The following is a 16,006-nucleotide window of genomic DNA, read 5'->3' as shown; positions in this document are numbered from 1 at the left end:
TGAGGTTTGGTTCACAGACAGAAACAGTTTTGTCAGACAGGACTTTTCCTGGACAATTCCAAACAGCTCCAGGACCAGGCCAAGCAGGGCTGGGATTTCTGGCCTAACATCTGGTCATGGAAATCTTGGCTATTTCCTCTCCTTGGCCCAATAACTTCTGTAATCTTGCTGCTTCTCTTTGGACCGTGTGTTTTTAATGCCCTTGTTCGTTTTGTCTCTAGCAGACTAAGAGCTGTTGAACTCCAAATTGTCGTCAGACAAGGCTTCCAGCCCATCCCACTGGACGACCTGAGCAGCCCCCTGGACCGAGCAGCACAGTCTTTCTAAGGCTACTGTCACATACCATAAGACAGATAGCAAGAGGAAATACCCAAATCTCCCTCGACGCCCACATGCCAGCTTTGAAGAAGTTACAGAAGACGGAACTTCATCCATAATCCCAAAAAGAATTTTGGGTATTACCTCTTGAGGGGGGAATGTTCGGTAGGAAGTCAGTTATGAGCTTATGTGTGTGTGACAGGCCTAAACAGAAGACATCTATATGCATCTGCATCTCAAAGTCATCCTAACAATGTTTCAGGGGAAGCCCAGATTTCGCATCCTGCCTGCCCTGCCCCCTTCTACCTGATAACCTGCCAGGTGGAGGCCCTCACCCCTCCTGCTTCCTGCCTGATAAATCTTCCACAATCTCCCAGGTGCAGCCCAGTATCTGCATCTCAAACACCCTGCTCCCTTCCTCAGGTCTGATAACATTTGCATCCATAAAGTCCTTTGTTTCAGACCTTCAAGAGAAGTTTTTCTATTTACATCCAAAAAGCCCTTTGTTCCAAGAGGAGCAGAGGTGGGGAAGCAAGACCCATCTCCTTAAAACCCCCAGCCTCAACTGGACTGCGCGCTCAGCTCTCTGCATCTTTGCTGAGTTGCCCGCCTGGCCTGGCCTGGCCTGGCCAGGCCAGGTGTACTCTCCACTCACCCATGCAGCTCCCCCCTCCCCCAGTCTGAGGGACTGGGCACTCTCTCTCAGGTCCTGTCTGGAGAGGTGCCCATCCGTCCTTACAGATGTTCCTTCTTAATAAACCTTGCTATTTTACCTCCCACTAAAAAAAATAAAAATAAAAAAAAATTTATTTTTATTATTTTTTATTTTATTTTTTTTATTTTTTGACAGGCAGAGTTAGACAGTGAGAGAGAAAGACAGAGAGAAAGGTCTTCCTTCCATTGGTTCACCCCCAAAATGGTTGCTACAGCCGGCACGCTGCACCGATCCGAAGCCAGAAGCCAGATGCTTCCTTCTGGTCTCCCATACGGGTGCAGGGTCCAAGCACTTGGGCCATCCTCCACTGTCTTCCCGGGTCACAGCAGAGAGCTGGACTGGAAGAGGAGCAACCGGGACAGAATCCGGCGCCCTGACCGGGACTAGAACCTGGGGTGCTAGCGCCACAGGCAGAGGATTAGCCTAGTGAGCCGCGGCACCAGCTGAATTACATTATTACACCAACTTGATCCACCTGACATAGTAAACTTGGGAGAAACATTTGATTCCATTGCAACTGTCACACTGACCAAAACAGATGATATGCTAACTCATAAAATAAACCTCAATACAATTCAAAATTAACCTCTTAAGAGTATGGAATTAAATTAGAAATCAACAATAAGGTATCTTAAAATAAAAAAGCAACAACAATAATCCAAGTTCTAAATGATACAGTTTATAATAACTCAGAGGTCAAAGAAAGAAAGAAAAAAGAATTACAAAATATTTCTAACTTAATGATAGAGAAATAAAACAGCAAGACTTTTGGAATAAAGCTAAAGCAGTACTTAAAGAAATATTTACAGATTTAAAATGTTTACCAAAAAAAAAAAAAAAAGATTAGGAGTGGGCATTTGGCCCAGGAGTTAAGAACCAGGTGGAATGCCCACATCCCACAGTGGAATGCCCAAGTTCAATGCCCACCTCCTCCTGACTCCAGTTCCTGCTAAGGCAGAACCTAAGAGCTCAACTGAGTTCTTGTCACCCATATGGGAGACCTGGATTAAATTTCTAGTTCCCAGTCTCAGCTTGGTCCAGTATCAGCCATGCAGGGCATTTGGGGAGTAGGCCAATGGATGAAAGAGTTATCTTGGGGCCGGCACTGTCATGCAGCATTAAAACCCTGTCCTGAAGTGCCGACATCCAATATGAACGCTGGTTCTAGTCCCAGTTGTTCCTATTCTGATCCAGCTCCCTGTTTGGCCTGAGAAAGCAGTAGAAGATGGCCCAAGTCCTTGGGCCCCTGCACCCGTGTGGGAGACCCAGAAGAAGCTCCTGGCTCTTGACTTCGGATCGGCGCAGCTCCAGCCATTGCGGCCATCTGGGGAGTGAACCAGCGGATGGAAGACCTCTCTCTCTCCCCTCTCTACCTCTGCCTCTCTGTAACTCTGCCTTTCAAATAAATAAATAAATAAATAAATCTCTTTTAAAAAACATGTTCTCTCTCTTGTTCTGTTGGTATTTCTCTTTCACATTTTCTCTCTCAAATAAATGAATAAACAATGTAAAAAATTTTGCAAACTTAAAATCAATAATTTAAATTTCTAACCTCAGAAAAAGAGAAAATTAAACTGAAAAAATAAAGGATAAAATAATAAAAAAATTAAAATCCATGAACTATAAAACAGAAAATTAACAAAGCAAAATTGGATGTGAAAAGATATATATTGAATCAATCTCTAGACAGAATGATCAAAAACAACAGAGTTAATATAAATTACTACTATTAGGAATAAAAAATCCATAACCAGCATTGTGGAAGAGTAGATTAAACTGCCCTTTGCAATGCCAGCATCCCATACTGGAGCAATGGTTCAAGTCCCACCTTATCTGCTTCTGCTCCAACTCTCTGCTAATGCACTTCAGAAAGCAGAAGATGGGCCAACTACTTGGACCCCTGCCAACCCATGTGGGAGACAGATGGAGTTCCAGACTCCTAGTTTTGGCCTGGCCTAGCACTAGTCATTATGGCCTTTTGGGTAACGAACCAGCAGATGGAAGATTTCTCTGTTTTTGCCTCTCCCCTCGTCCTGTAACTCTGCCTTTCAAATAAATAATAAAGATCTTTATAGAAAAGAAAGTAAGGTGTATGCATTTCCATCCTGTGGATGTAAGCAAAGCTAGAACTTACTTTGAACTCTCTTCAGCGCATCGCTCTGGGCTAGTGTGGAACAGGTAAGCAACTATGTCTGTGCTGATGGAAGGCTGTGACAGCAACGGGAAATCTGACAGCTCAAGTGGTACTCGAACAGGTACCCATATGGGAAGTCGGCATTGCAGGCGGTGGCCCTGCCTGCTGTTCCACAGGGCCAGGCCCTCCTTCGGCTTCCTGATTCCTGGGCCAGCTGTACATTTAGGCAGCTGCTTCCGCAGGAAAGCCCTGCCATGAAGGTGGCCTCTTCCAACAACCTATTCTCATGGGCTCAGCTCCTCCTCACAGGTTAGACTCTGCCCTTACTTCTCCCACTGCAAACTCATCTCTTCTTCCTGGGTTCCCTCCCTGCAAACTGCAAGTTCCAGAACCAGATGTACAATCAACAGCCTCACATAGACTAGGCAGCTTCCATTTTTGTATTAGGTCAAATTCAAATGCACTTGAGAACTTAGAGAAACTGACACATCCATTGGAAGACATGAGCCACTAAAGCTCACTTAAGAAGAAATAATAACTTGGATAACTCTGTATCTCAATGTTTAAGAAACCAATGTGACAGAACAGCATTGAGAAAGAGACCCACATACACAGAGCAAATTAACTTTCAACAGAAGTGCAGAGTCAATGGGAAAAGAAAAGTACTTTCTTTTTTTTTTTCTTCTTTTTGATAGGCAGAGTTAGACAGTGAGAGAGACAGAGAGAAAGGTTTTCTTTCCGTTGGTTCATCCCCCAAATGGCCACTACAGCTGGCACTGCGCCGATCTGAGGCCAGGAGCCAGGTGCTTCCCCTGGTCTCCCATGCAGGTGCAGGGCCCAAGCACTTGGGCCATCCTCCACTGCACTCCCGGGCCACAGCAGAGAGCTAGATGGGAAGAGGAGCAACTGGGACAGGATCCGGTGCCCCGACCGGGACTAGAACCCGGGGTGCTGGTGCCACAGGCAGAGGATTAGCCTAGTGAGCTGCGGTGCTGGCCAGGTACCTTCAATGAGTGGTACTACAACACTATATGACTTTCAGAAACTTGTACACAAAAATTAAACTTAGCTTTTAATTCCATTTTCCACGAACTTTTTGAAAATTCATACTTAAGAAAAAAATGAAACCCAGCCTGTATCGGACACATACACACACAAAATTAATTCAAGAGAGGCTATGTATCTAAATATAGTTTCTAAAAGAAAATACAGGAGAAAAACATAGCAGCCTTAGGGTAAGCAAAGCCTCCTTAAGACACAAAAAGTGTTACCCATGTAAGAAAAATGTGACAAGAGGACTTCATCAAAACCAAAAACTCCTGCCTATCAAAAGACACTATAAGGAAAACTGAAAGGCAAGTCACAATCTAGTAGGAAATACTCACAATGCACACACCTGGCAGGATTTACGTAAAGCATTAATGAAACAACACTGCAGAAGAACCTGAGAAGGCACTGCACAGACGACATGCCAATGGGCAACCAAGAAGCACGTGAGTCATCAAATAAAAAATTAAAACCATTTCACAGTCACTGGAATGATTAAAATCAAAATACTGGCAATATCAGATGTTGGCAAGGATGAGGTAATACTAGACCTCTTATTCACTGATGGTGGGAATTAAAATGGTACAACCATTCTGGAATACAAGTTGGGAATTTCTTGCAAAATTAAACATATACCTTCCCTATGGCCTATCCATTCCCTATTTATACTACCTCAAAAGAATTGAAGACATTCATTCATAAAAAAATTGAAGAAAATTTATAGCTTTATTTATAATAACCAAAAACCAGAAGCAACCTTTAAAAGCCCATTATCAGGAGAATAAACAAACTGTATTATAATAATACCAAAGATAAATGATTGATACCTGAATGAATCTAAAAATATTATGTTGAGTGAAATTAGCCAAAGTATATGCTGTCACAATTCCATTTATATAAAATTAAACAAGAAGCATCTTGTGGTGATAAAAAATAAGGGAAAGTGAACTAATGCCTAAAAACAAGTTTGAATTAACTGGGAGCAAGACACAGAAACTCCCTGGGGTGACAAAAATGTTCCAACATCTTCATTAGGGTATTGATTAAACAGGATTATATACCTGCCAAAACTCATCAAACTATACACTTAAAATATGCATATTTCACCATATGCAAATTTTATCCCAAAATAAAAAGTTCCATTGTGAAAATCACAACATCCATTAATCGGATGAACTGATAGTTTCCAAAGTGGCACACTGTGAAGAGCCCCAGAGAATTTTATTTTTAATCAGTTAAATGAGGTTTATTAACACTCCTCATGTTTAAAAGTAATAGCTTTAGGCCGGCGCCGCAGCTCACTAGGCTAATCCTCCGCCTGCGGCACCAGTAGTCCGGGTTCTAGTCCCGGTTGGGGCACCAGTTCTGTCCCGGTTGCTCCTCTTCCAGTCCAGCTCTCTGCTGTGGCCCAGGAAGGCAGTGGAGGATGGCCCAAGTCCTTGGGCCCTTCACCTGCATGGGAGACCAGGAGGAAGTACCTGGCTCCTGGCTTTGGATGGGCACAGCACCGGCCGTAGTGGCCATTTGGGGGGTGAACCAACAGAAGGAAGATCTTTGTCTCTCTCTCATAATGTCTAACTCTGCCTGTCAAAAATAACAAACAAATAAATAAATAAATAAAAGTAATATCTTTAGCAAGTGCTACCAAAGTAATGAACAGGAGCACTGCTCTGCACATACGAATTTCTCCTTAATGTAAAGAAAACCGTGGCCTCTAGTTTCCATTTGGTATAAATCAGTTTTGTGATGCTACAAACTTCCTTAACGCAAATGACAATGGAGTAAGGATTTGGCCAAAAAGAAAATGGGAATAGGAAATAACAAAGCATACAACACAGCAGAAGGCCAGCGTCATACCTGTTGGGAGAGGTATGTATATCCTTTTCTCTAATCTCCTCCGCAAGGCTTCATCGATGTCCCATGGGAAATTAGTAGCAGCCAAAACCATAACCATCTTGGAAGGATCATCATTTTCTAAAGCTCCTCCAACTCCTGTACAGGGTGAGGAGGGAAAAACACATAACGCTCTTCTTACAGTCCTGTATTCTTTCATTTGGCTGACATTCTAAATGTCGGCCACCACGGTGGTAGGCTCAATGACGAACATTTGTTTGAGCTCCGGATGGTGGCAAAACCAAACACAAGACAATGACAAAAAACAACAAAGTAGAAGAATCATATAATCTAATCCAGAATTCAAATAAAAAAATAGATTTTTCTGTAAGAAGACGAATATATTTTCTTCTGAAAAGAAAAAGCATGAGAGTGTGGCTCTGTTGGAGCCCTTATTCCTCAAAAAAATATTTATGCAAAAGGGAGGCAGAGAAGAGGGAGAGGAAATCGGGCTCACTCCCCAAACGCTGGGCGTTGTGAACTCCATCCAGATCTCCCATGTGAGTGGGACCCCAGCCCCTTGAGCCATCATTGCAGTCTCCCAGGGTCTGCAATAGCAGGAGGCTGGAGTCATGAACAGGGCTGGGTTTCCATGCATCCAATACGGGACCCCAGGCGGCATCTTACCCTACAGAAACCTTTTTAAGTCTAATTTCTCTCTCTCCCGAAGACAGAGCAGAAGAGGGTTCAGTTACTTAAAATACTGACAAGCAATCATATTTCTGAAAAACAACTCATATTACAACAATTTTCCCTTTCAATCTTTTAAATGACTTCTAAAATATAAGAAACTTTTTAAGAATGAACTTAATAATCACTGACGAAAATATTGTTCCCTTTTATAACCAACTATATGCATGTAAACTATTTTCTCAGAATTAAAATTTTAGAATAAAACATTTCAAGGCCGGCGCCGTGGCTTAACAGGCTAATCCTCTGCCTTGCGGCACCGGCATACCGGGTTCTAGTCCCGGTTGGGGCGCCGGATTCTATCCCGGTTGCCCCTCTTCCAGGCCAGCTCTCTGCTATGGCCCCGGAAGGCAGTAGAGGATGGCCCAAGTCCTTGGGCCCTGCACCCCATGGGAGACCAGGAGAAGCACCTGGCTCCTGGCTTTGGATCAGCGCGATGCGCCGGCTGCAGCAGCCATTGGAGGGTGAACCAATGGCAAAAAGGAAGACCTTTCTCTCTGTCTCTCTCTCTCTCTATCCACTCTGCCTGTCAAAAACAAAAAAAAGAATAAAACATTTCAGCTGACACAACACAAACTCTGTAAAAAACACAGAGAAAATAATATAAAAAACCCACACACTGTGTTGATAAGATTTTCTAGCCTGGTGTAACAAAGTAGTAGATTTAAAGCAACATCGTACTACATTATTAAATTTATTTTAAATAAATTATTACCAAATTCCTACATATTTCAATTATCATCACAAAGACTTACACTGTCCAACTAATAGTAATAGTCAGAGATGCCACTCAATGACACTCAGCTGACTAAATTTGTATTCAATGATTTACTTTTCCAATTTATTTAAAAGATTTATTTATTTATTTATTTATTTAAAAGGTAGATTTACAGAAAGAGAAAGGGAGAGACATTGAGAGAGGTCTTCCATCACTGGTTCACTCCCCGAATGGCAGCAATAGCTGAGGCTGGGCCAAAGCCTGGAGCCAGAAGCTTCATCCAAATCTCCCACATGAGTGCAGGGACCCAAGCACCTGGACCACCTCCACTGCTCTCCCAGGCACATTAGCAGGGAGCTGGGTTGGAAGCGGAGCAGCTGGACTCAAACCAGCACCCACAGGGGAAGTCGGCACTGCAGGTAGCAGCTTAACCCACTTTACCACAGTGCCCACACCATGTTTTCCAGTTTTTTAGCTACCTAATGTTTCCCCTTACATCAAAATAACAAAACTTTAACAAAATAACAAACTCATTGATGGAAGGGAGTAATAGTTGATTATTTTCTGTATCTTACAGTAGTGTCTGGTACTGTAATAATATACATATTATAAATATTCGGTTAGTATCCCTGATTGGGATAACATGGCTCCTAGGAAACACTCTGGATGTTGTCTCTAAAAACAGCCCTGAGCCCAGAACTCTTCCTTCTACGGCTCCCTAATGCCTTTTCTTTGTGGCTGCATAACTCCTACTGATGCTTCAAAGCCCAGCTCAGCTGTGCCCTTCCAATGCCTCCCTCAATCTTCTGGCACTGCTTCTGCTGTGTTCTCACTGCACAGAGTCTACTTCTACCACAGGACGTATAACATATTGTAATTATATGCTCAGTTGCCTGTTTCCCATCCAGGGCTTGGTTCTCAAACTTTTTGGTCCAAAGACCGTTTTATACCTTTTATTGAGGAGCAAGTTTTAGGTGTGGTGGTTAAGCGCTGCTTGGGACACTTGCATCCCACATCAGAGTGCCCAAGTCCACTCCCAATTCCAGCTTGCAGCAAATGTGTGCCCGGGGAGCAGCAGGTGCTTGCCCAAGTAGTTGGGTCCATGCCACCCATGTGGGAGTTGAGTTCCTGGCTCCTGGTTTTGGCCTGGCCCAGTCCCAGCTGTTGTGGGCATTTGTGGAGTGAACCAGTAGATAAGAGATATTTGTCTGTTTCTCTGTCTTTCAAATAAATAAAAATTTAAAAAAAAAAAAAGAGTTCCAAAAGAGCTTTTGTATAAGTGGAATATATTGAACAGTAGAAATTAACACAGAAAACTTTATTCATTTAAAAATAACAATCTGTTACTTGTTAACAGAAATATTTTTATAAAAATATTTTCAAAAATAAAAAATTAGGAAAGAGGAATTCTTACATTTTTGCAAATCTCTTTAGTGTCTAACTACACAGACAGCAGCTCGGTTACCCTATGTGCTTCTGCGTTCTGTCTTTATGAAATCCCACGTCTTACTCTGCAGTACGCTTACGAGAGAATGAGTGAAAAGGGCAAATAAGGTCTCGATAACATTACGAAAAGGCTTAAACCTTGCAGACCCTTTTCTAACAAGAGACTTTGGACTACACCCCTGGAAACTTTGCTGTAAACAGCAGCCCCTGGCAGTCCTTGGTTTTTGTTACCCCAGAGCCTGACACATGGGATGTGATCGCAACAACTATGCAACACGTGTACAAATAAATGAGTAAATGGATGGATGAACAAATTAATCAAAAATAAATACAGGCTGCCTTCTAGACCATTCATTGGAAATTTCCAAGTAGTGGTCTGCAAGAAACTCAAGAAGGAAAGAACAGTTTCCAGACAGTAATTAAATGTCAATTACCGTCCATCTGAACGAGCAGCTCCGACTTGACCCTGCGACTTGCCTCATGTTCATCAGAAGTTCCTCTTCGACTGCAGATAGAATCTATTTCATCAATGAAGATCGTGGTGGGAGCATAAAATCTAGCCTTTGTGAAAACATTTTAATGAAGTAATTCAGTGATTTCGTAAAACAGTCTGATGAGTTTTTAAGATACCACCTTTTGCTTTCAGAACAATGACAAAACAGCTGCAATCTCCCCCTGCACTGATGCTATTCACATCACAAAGAGGAAATTTCAGAAAATGAAAGATCTATGGTTTGTGAAGGTGACAGAAACCTGGGGAATCACTGTACTATTCTACATGTTTTTGTGTTTGAAAATTTCCATAATGACAAAAATTTTGAGGATAGAGATTGAGCTAATTATTAAGTAAATTCCTTATGAAAAGGGACCAAATTCAAATCCTAACTGATCTTCACAACACATCCTAAAGTATCCTCTGTTCCACCAGCACAAAGCCCTTCTGCCCACACTGGACACGATGCCCAGGGGCCTCCGTCCACCACGGCGAGCAAGATATGGCGATTCCCCTCACAGCCCCCCCACCCGCGTTTTGTTCATGTGTCCACACTACGACGATGCAACACCGTGTCCTTTTTAAAAAGCTAGATTATGGGGGCACCGTGCACATACACAAGCAGCCCTTGGAGAAACCTAAACACATCATCACTCACCATTTCAAACAACAGACGGACCAACTTCTCTGACTCGCCTCTGTATTTAGATGTCAGCGTGGAGGAGGACACGTTGAAGAACGTTGTGCCACACTCCGTGGCAACAGCTTTAGCGAGCATAGTCTTCCCAGTGCCTGGGGGGCCAACCATCAGCACACCCTGAAATTTCAAAAGAGAAACTAAATGAAATATAAGATCTTAATGCTTTTTAATAAAACATCATCCACTATTAATGTACATGAAGATTTTCCCACCGAAATTGTCATTATAAAATCATGGTGCATTTGGCAAGAGTAGAAAAAATGAGGAGTGATTCACAAAATGTCTCAAATCAGAGGTAGTAAGATAAGCTAATAAAAGGTCTAGACCACAAAGAATCTTCTCACACATTCAGAAAGAACGTTTCCCCAACTTGGCACAAGATGTGATATGTAATCCTGCGTACTGCTTAAGAGTGACTGCTCTGTTTAAGTGTAATGGAAGTAAGATATTATCTACCCAGGTGGAATTATACAAACCTTGACCCCCACTGGGGACACAATCCATCTTCCATAATGCACCGAATACTTATTGTGTGTGTGTATGTGTGTGTATTACAGCTTTGAGTCAAAAATAAAGATCCGCTTATGAGTTAATAAAATAACTACTATCCAGTGTGATTCACACATAATCAAATTAGCCAAAATTTTATCAGTTTAATGTGCTAGACCATTTAGATAACATTCAGTGTTAGTGATGAAAGAGTCACTAAATATAGACCAAAAACAAAATTTAGTTACTTCTTACCTTTGCAAATAAACACAAAAATATTCTATAAAAAGCAAATCAATGAGGAATAAAAACTCAAGTCCCGAAGACTAATGGATTTTTAATCATTATTATTTTCTTTCAATGCTTTTAAGATGTGTTACATATACAGCTGCCATTATACTTCTTTGATATAATAGCTGATGACACCTTAAAAAGAATTCTGAACCAACTAATTCATTTGATAGGCTTCCGAGGGGTTAAACCTTGAAAACTATGTGTATATTAAGAGCTCATAAACTCCAAATTCAGAAATTGCCTAAACCTTTGTCTTGAAATAGAATTTTGACTCTTGGGGCTGACGCTGTGGCGTAGTGGGTAAAGCTGCCGCCTGTGATGCCAGCATCCCACATGGGTGCTGATTCAAGTCCTGGCTGCTCCACTTCCAATCCAAGTGTCGCTAAAGTGCCTGAGAAAGCAGTGGAGAATGACCAAGTCCTTGGGCCCCGGCACCCAGGTGGGAGAACTGGGAAAAGCTCCTGGCTCCTGGCTTTGGACTGGCCCAACTCCAGCCATTATGGCCATTTGGGGAGCGGATCTCTCTTTAACTCCACCTTATAAATAAATAAATCTTTAAAAGGAAGAATTCTAACTCTCTCTCTGCCTTTCAAGTAGATGAAAATGAATCAATAAACATAAAATTAAAGCTATAAAATTTTGATACACGGAACATCTAAGGATCACTAGGACTTGAAACACCAGATCCACGACAATCTCTTTTTGCTCTGTAGGGAGGCTTTAACTGTGTTTGAGCCCGAGATTTTGAAAACTGATGCCACGGGTCCTGTTATAAGGTACACTTGTGCAAAATTCCTATTTCTCTAGTAACTCCTTTCAGCACCTTCCCAGTCCTGTAATGTCACGAACACAGCCACCTCCGCAGGAGGTACCCACACACGGGTACAACCTGGATACAACACAGTACTTCTGAGTTCCACTCCCTCTTGGCATTACTCCTTCAGTCACCTCTCTTGGCCCTGTATCTCCTGGGTCCTAGTTCTTTCTCCATCAGTATATAAATGCACTTAAATCTGTCACAGTGAGAGAAACAGATCTTTGGGGCAGGCATGTGGCACACAGGGTGAGCTACCACCTGGGACCCCTGCAGCCCATATCAGAATGCCCGGGATGGAGGCCCCGCTCTGCTTCTGATGCGGCTTCATGCTACTGTGCCTGGAAGTCAGCTGATGACCCAAGTACTTGGGTCCCTGCCATGCCAGTTGGACACTCAGATGGAGTACCTGGCTCCTGGCTTTATCCTGGCCCAGCACCATCTATTCAAAGCATTTAGGGAGGATTTAGCAATGGATTCTCTCCCTCTCTCTCTCTCTCTCTCTCTGTGTGTATGGTGTGTTATATGTGTGTCAACCACTCAGCTTTTCAAACAAATAAGTACATACATTTTTTAATCTTTCAGTCTTTCAGTTGAACCCATAGATCTGTTGGCAACTATTCACCTCTTGGAACTTCCCTTTACTGCCACCCTTCTTCAAGAAACAGTTTATGGCCGGCGCCGTGGCTCAATAGGCTAATCCTCCGCCTTGCGGCACTGGCACACTGGATTCTGTCCCGGTTGCCCCTCTTCCAGGCCAGCTCTCTGCTCTGGCCAGGGAGTGCAGTGGAGGATGGCCCAAGTCCTTGGGCCCTGCACCCGCATGGGAGACCAGGAGAAGCACCTGGCTCCTGCCTTCGGATCAGCGCGGTGCGCCAACTGCAACGCACCAGCCACAGTGGCCATTGGAGGGTGAACCAACGGCAAAGGAAGACCTTTCTCTCTGTCTCTCTTTCACTGTCCACTCTGCCTGTCAAAAAAAAAAAAAAATTAAAAAAATTAAAAAAGAAACAGTTTATGCTCCCTAAATGTTCTATTTATTTATTTACTTGATTTATTTATTTACTTGAAGGTCGGAATTACACAGAGAGAGAAGGAGAGGCAGAGAGAGAGAGAGGTCTTCCATCCGCTGGTTCACTCCCCAGGTGGCCGCAAGAGCCAGAGCTGCGCCAATCCAGAGCCAGGAGCCAGGAGCTTCTTCTGGGTCTCTCACACGGGTGCAGTGGCCTAAGGACTTGGGCCATCCTCCACTGCTTTCTCAGGTCATAGCAAAAAGCTGGATAAGAAGTGGAGCAGCCAGGACTCAAACTGGCGCCCATATGGGATGCTGGCACTGCAGGCGGTGGCTTTACCTGCTACACCACAGCACTGGCCTTTCTACGTGTTCTTTACATCCTACAACCTGACTTCTGCCTCCTCCCTTCATTTAAAATACCAGATCTATGAGTCCAGCGGTCAATCCTATTCCCCGCCTCTGCTCTGACCTTCAGTGTGGCTGGCTTGTGTTTGTCCCCTCCTCCCTTCCTTCGGGGAGCCTGTGACACTGCTCTTTGCCTGCCATTTCTCCTACTATTTCCAGTGTCTCTCAGACGTCCTCATCCCCTGCCCTTGCATTCTGAAAGCAACTGTAAGACTCTTGCTGCTTCACTTTATAAAATTCCTCGAACAAATTCATCATACTCATATCATTACTTCCATCTCACAATTCTGATTTAATCTCCAATCTACCCTAAGCTTCAAATCTTTATTTCCAATTACATGCTGAGATTTTAAACATTCTTAGTTTCCATTTCAGTCTGCTCCTCTCTCAGTTTAGAAAAGAAGCTGGTGGGGCCAGTGCCGTGGCTCACTAAGCTAATCCTCCACCTTGCGGCACCGGCACCCCGCATTCTAGTCCCGGTCGGGGTGCCGGATTCTGCCCCGGTTGCCCCTCTTCCAGGCCAGCTCTCTGCTGTGGCCCGGGAGTGCAGTGGAGGATGGCCCAAGTGCTTGGGCCCTGCACCCCATGGGAGACCAGGATAAGCACCTGGCTCCTGCCTTTGGATCGGCGCAGTGCGCCAGCCACGGCAGCCATTGGAGGGTGAACCAATGGCAAAAGGAAGACCTTTCTCTCTCTCTCTCTCACTGTCCACTCTGCCTGTAAAAAAAAAAAAAAGGAAAAGAAAAGAAGCTGGCTGGCCTTTGCCCCCCAATTCTGGAAGGCAGCCTCTAAATCGGGGGCAGGAGTGTTATTCAGGGTGAGCTCTGAAATTTTATGCTAATCAGGTGACTCAGAGCGGGTCGCATACAGTTTATGCTAACAAGATGACTCAGGATGGGAGCTGACCACGTCATGTGCTTACCCAGGCAGTGCTTTGAGCCATGGGGCATGCACTCAGCCTCTGGAGAGAGGCCGGCCAGCCGGGAACCAGAGAGTGACACCCATGGACAATTGTGCTTACATAATGAAACCCTGCTGCAGCTCGGCACAGCTTCCAGGCTTGGCAACACTAATACAAAGTGCTGCATGTCGTCACGCATCCATCTGCCAGGAGACTGACGCCTCCAGCCTCCACCAGGAGGGGACAAAACCACCATATTCAGAATCCTCGATGTTGCGCTGTGTGCATCTCCCTTTGGCTGCTTCTGATTTGTACCCTGTGGCTGCAACAAAACTGGGATGAGTTTTGTGACTCATCCAGAGAGCGGCTGAACCTGGGCAGGTAGTGGGAACATCTGGATGCATGGCCAGCTGGTCAAAGTGAGAGTGGCCCAGGGGCCGCCGGGAAAACCTGCTCTCATCCCTTCAGGTGTGACCTCCTCTGCGTGGGTGCTGTCACAAGTCACTCGATTCAAGCCTGTAATACGGGGGTCGTACAACTTGCGCCTGTCCCTCAGCCCTATAAACAATCACTTACATCTTCCAAATCCACCCATTTCCCACCATTAGCCAATGCTTCTCTTCAGGTCCTCACTGCTTGGCTAGATTATTCTAGGGACCCGCAGAGCGGACTCCTTAACTGTACACACCTGCGTCCATCCCCAACTCACCCCACACTGCCACAGAAAGGCACTCTTTCTGCATTTGCAAAATCCCTCCAGGGCCCCTGCCGCCAGGAGCAGGCCTACAGGACTCCTCGGGAAGGGGGTCACGCCTAGCACTCCAGCAGTGATTTCTGTTCACGTCCCACCTACACACGCTGTCTTCAAAGGCCACACGGAGCACCTCCGCTCTACCCTCGTACACTTTTCCTCTGTGTGTACATGGCATCCATTCACCTTAGAGCTTTCCATCCTCACATCTGCCTGTTGACCTTCTACGTATCTTTCAAGTCTCAGCTCAGAGCCACCTGCTCCGGGAGATCACCCCTGATAGAATTCTGCTCAGCAGGTCCACTTACTCTTCTGTCCATTTCCCTGGCACGGCACTGGCCACACTGCCTTGAACAAACACTATACTCGGCATAGGCCGCTACTGCATTACCTGGACTGGCTTATGCTCCCAAGCCCCTGAGCTTCCTGGGGCTATTAGTTAGCCACCTGGGTACCTTGTGCACTTAGCCCACAGCCTGACACATGGTAAATAGCTAAGGTGTACTTTCCCAATATGCATCTACTGGATGCTTACCAAATGCTGGTCCTCAAGGGTACCACGTGAAACTGAAAAAACCACATACAAATCCTGAAGAAACTTTCAGTCTAGCACAGGACATACAGGCAGCTGAGCATCCCTCATCCAAAATGCTCCCAAATCCGAGACGTTCCGGTGACACCTGATGCTGCGAGCAGAGCACTGCAGGCCTGGCCATCGCTCACGGGAGAACGCGAGCACGCTAAACATACAGTATAAAATCACCTCCAAGCTAGGCGTGGAAGGTGCAAATCACTCTCACGCTTAGACCTAAGTCCAGCCCCAAGATATCTCATTCCGTATTTGCTGCAAATATTCCAAAATCTGAAAAAATTAAGCATTTGAAACACGTCCGGTCTCCAGCGTTTCAGAAAAAGGATACTCAACCAGTAAATAAGTTACAGTGCAGCTTGAAAATGCTAAGATGGGCTGGATGGGCAAGGTGAGAGTGACTCAGGCATGCATAAGATACCGAAGTCTATGAGGGCACTTCAAAAACTCATGGCAAATGGAATTAAAAGATAATCTTATTTTGGTGAAATCTATATTTACAAGGGTCTTTCAAAAGGTCACAGAAAAATGTGTATTATGAAAAAACCATGCATGGCTTTTAAAATTTTCTGCACCTAAATAAACTTATCTTGT

General features: G+C 44.4%; 1 protein-coding gene across 5 annotated transcripts in view; it reads right to left on the bottom strand.

Annotated features, from left to right (window-relative positions):
- KATNAL1 (katanin catalytic subunit A1 like 1) overlaps positions 1–16,006 on the bottom strand; it is a 112,122-nt gene that overhangs the window by 25,758 nt on the left and 70,358 nt on the right. For all 5 annotated transcript variants that reach the window (XM_062194412.1, XM_062194416.1, XM_062194413.1 and 2 more), the window contains exons 7-9: positions 10,113–10,271; positions 9,396–9,522; positions 6,072–6,206 (exon numbers count right to left, since the gene is read on the bottom strand). In XM_062194412.1, coding sequence (XP_062050396.1) covers positions 6,072–6,206; positions 9,396–9,522; positions 10,113–10,271 — 421 coding nt within the window. The remainder of the gene's footprint in view (positions 1–6,071; positions 6,207–9,395; positions 9,523–10,112; positions 10,272–16,006) is intronic.

The sequence above is a fragment of the Lepus europaeus genome, chromosome 6 (assembly GCF_033115175.1).
Source record: "Lepus europaeus isolate LE1 chromosome 6, mLepTim1.pri, whole genome shotgun sequence".
NCBI classification, from domain to species: domain Eukaryota; kingdom Metazoa; phylum Chordata; class Mammalia; order Lagomorpha; family Leporidae; genus Lepus; species Lepus europaeus.
This window is presented reverse-complemented; position numbering and strand designations above follow the sequence as displayed.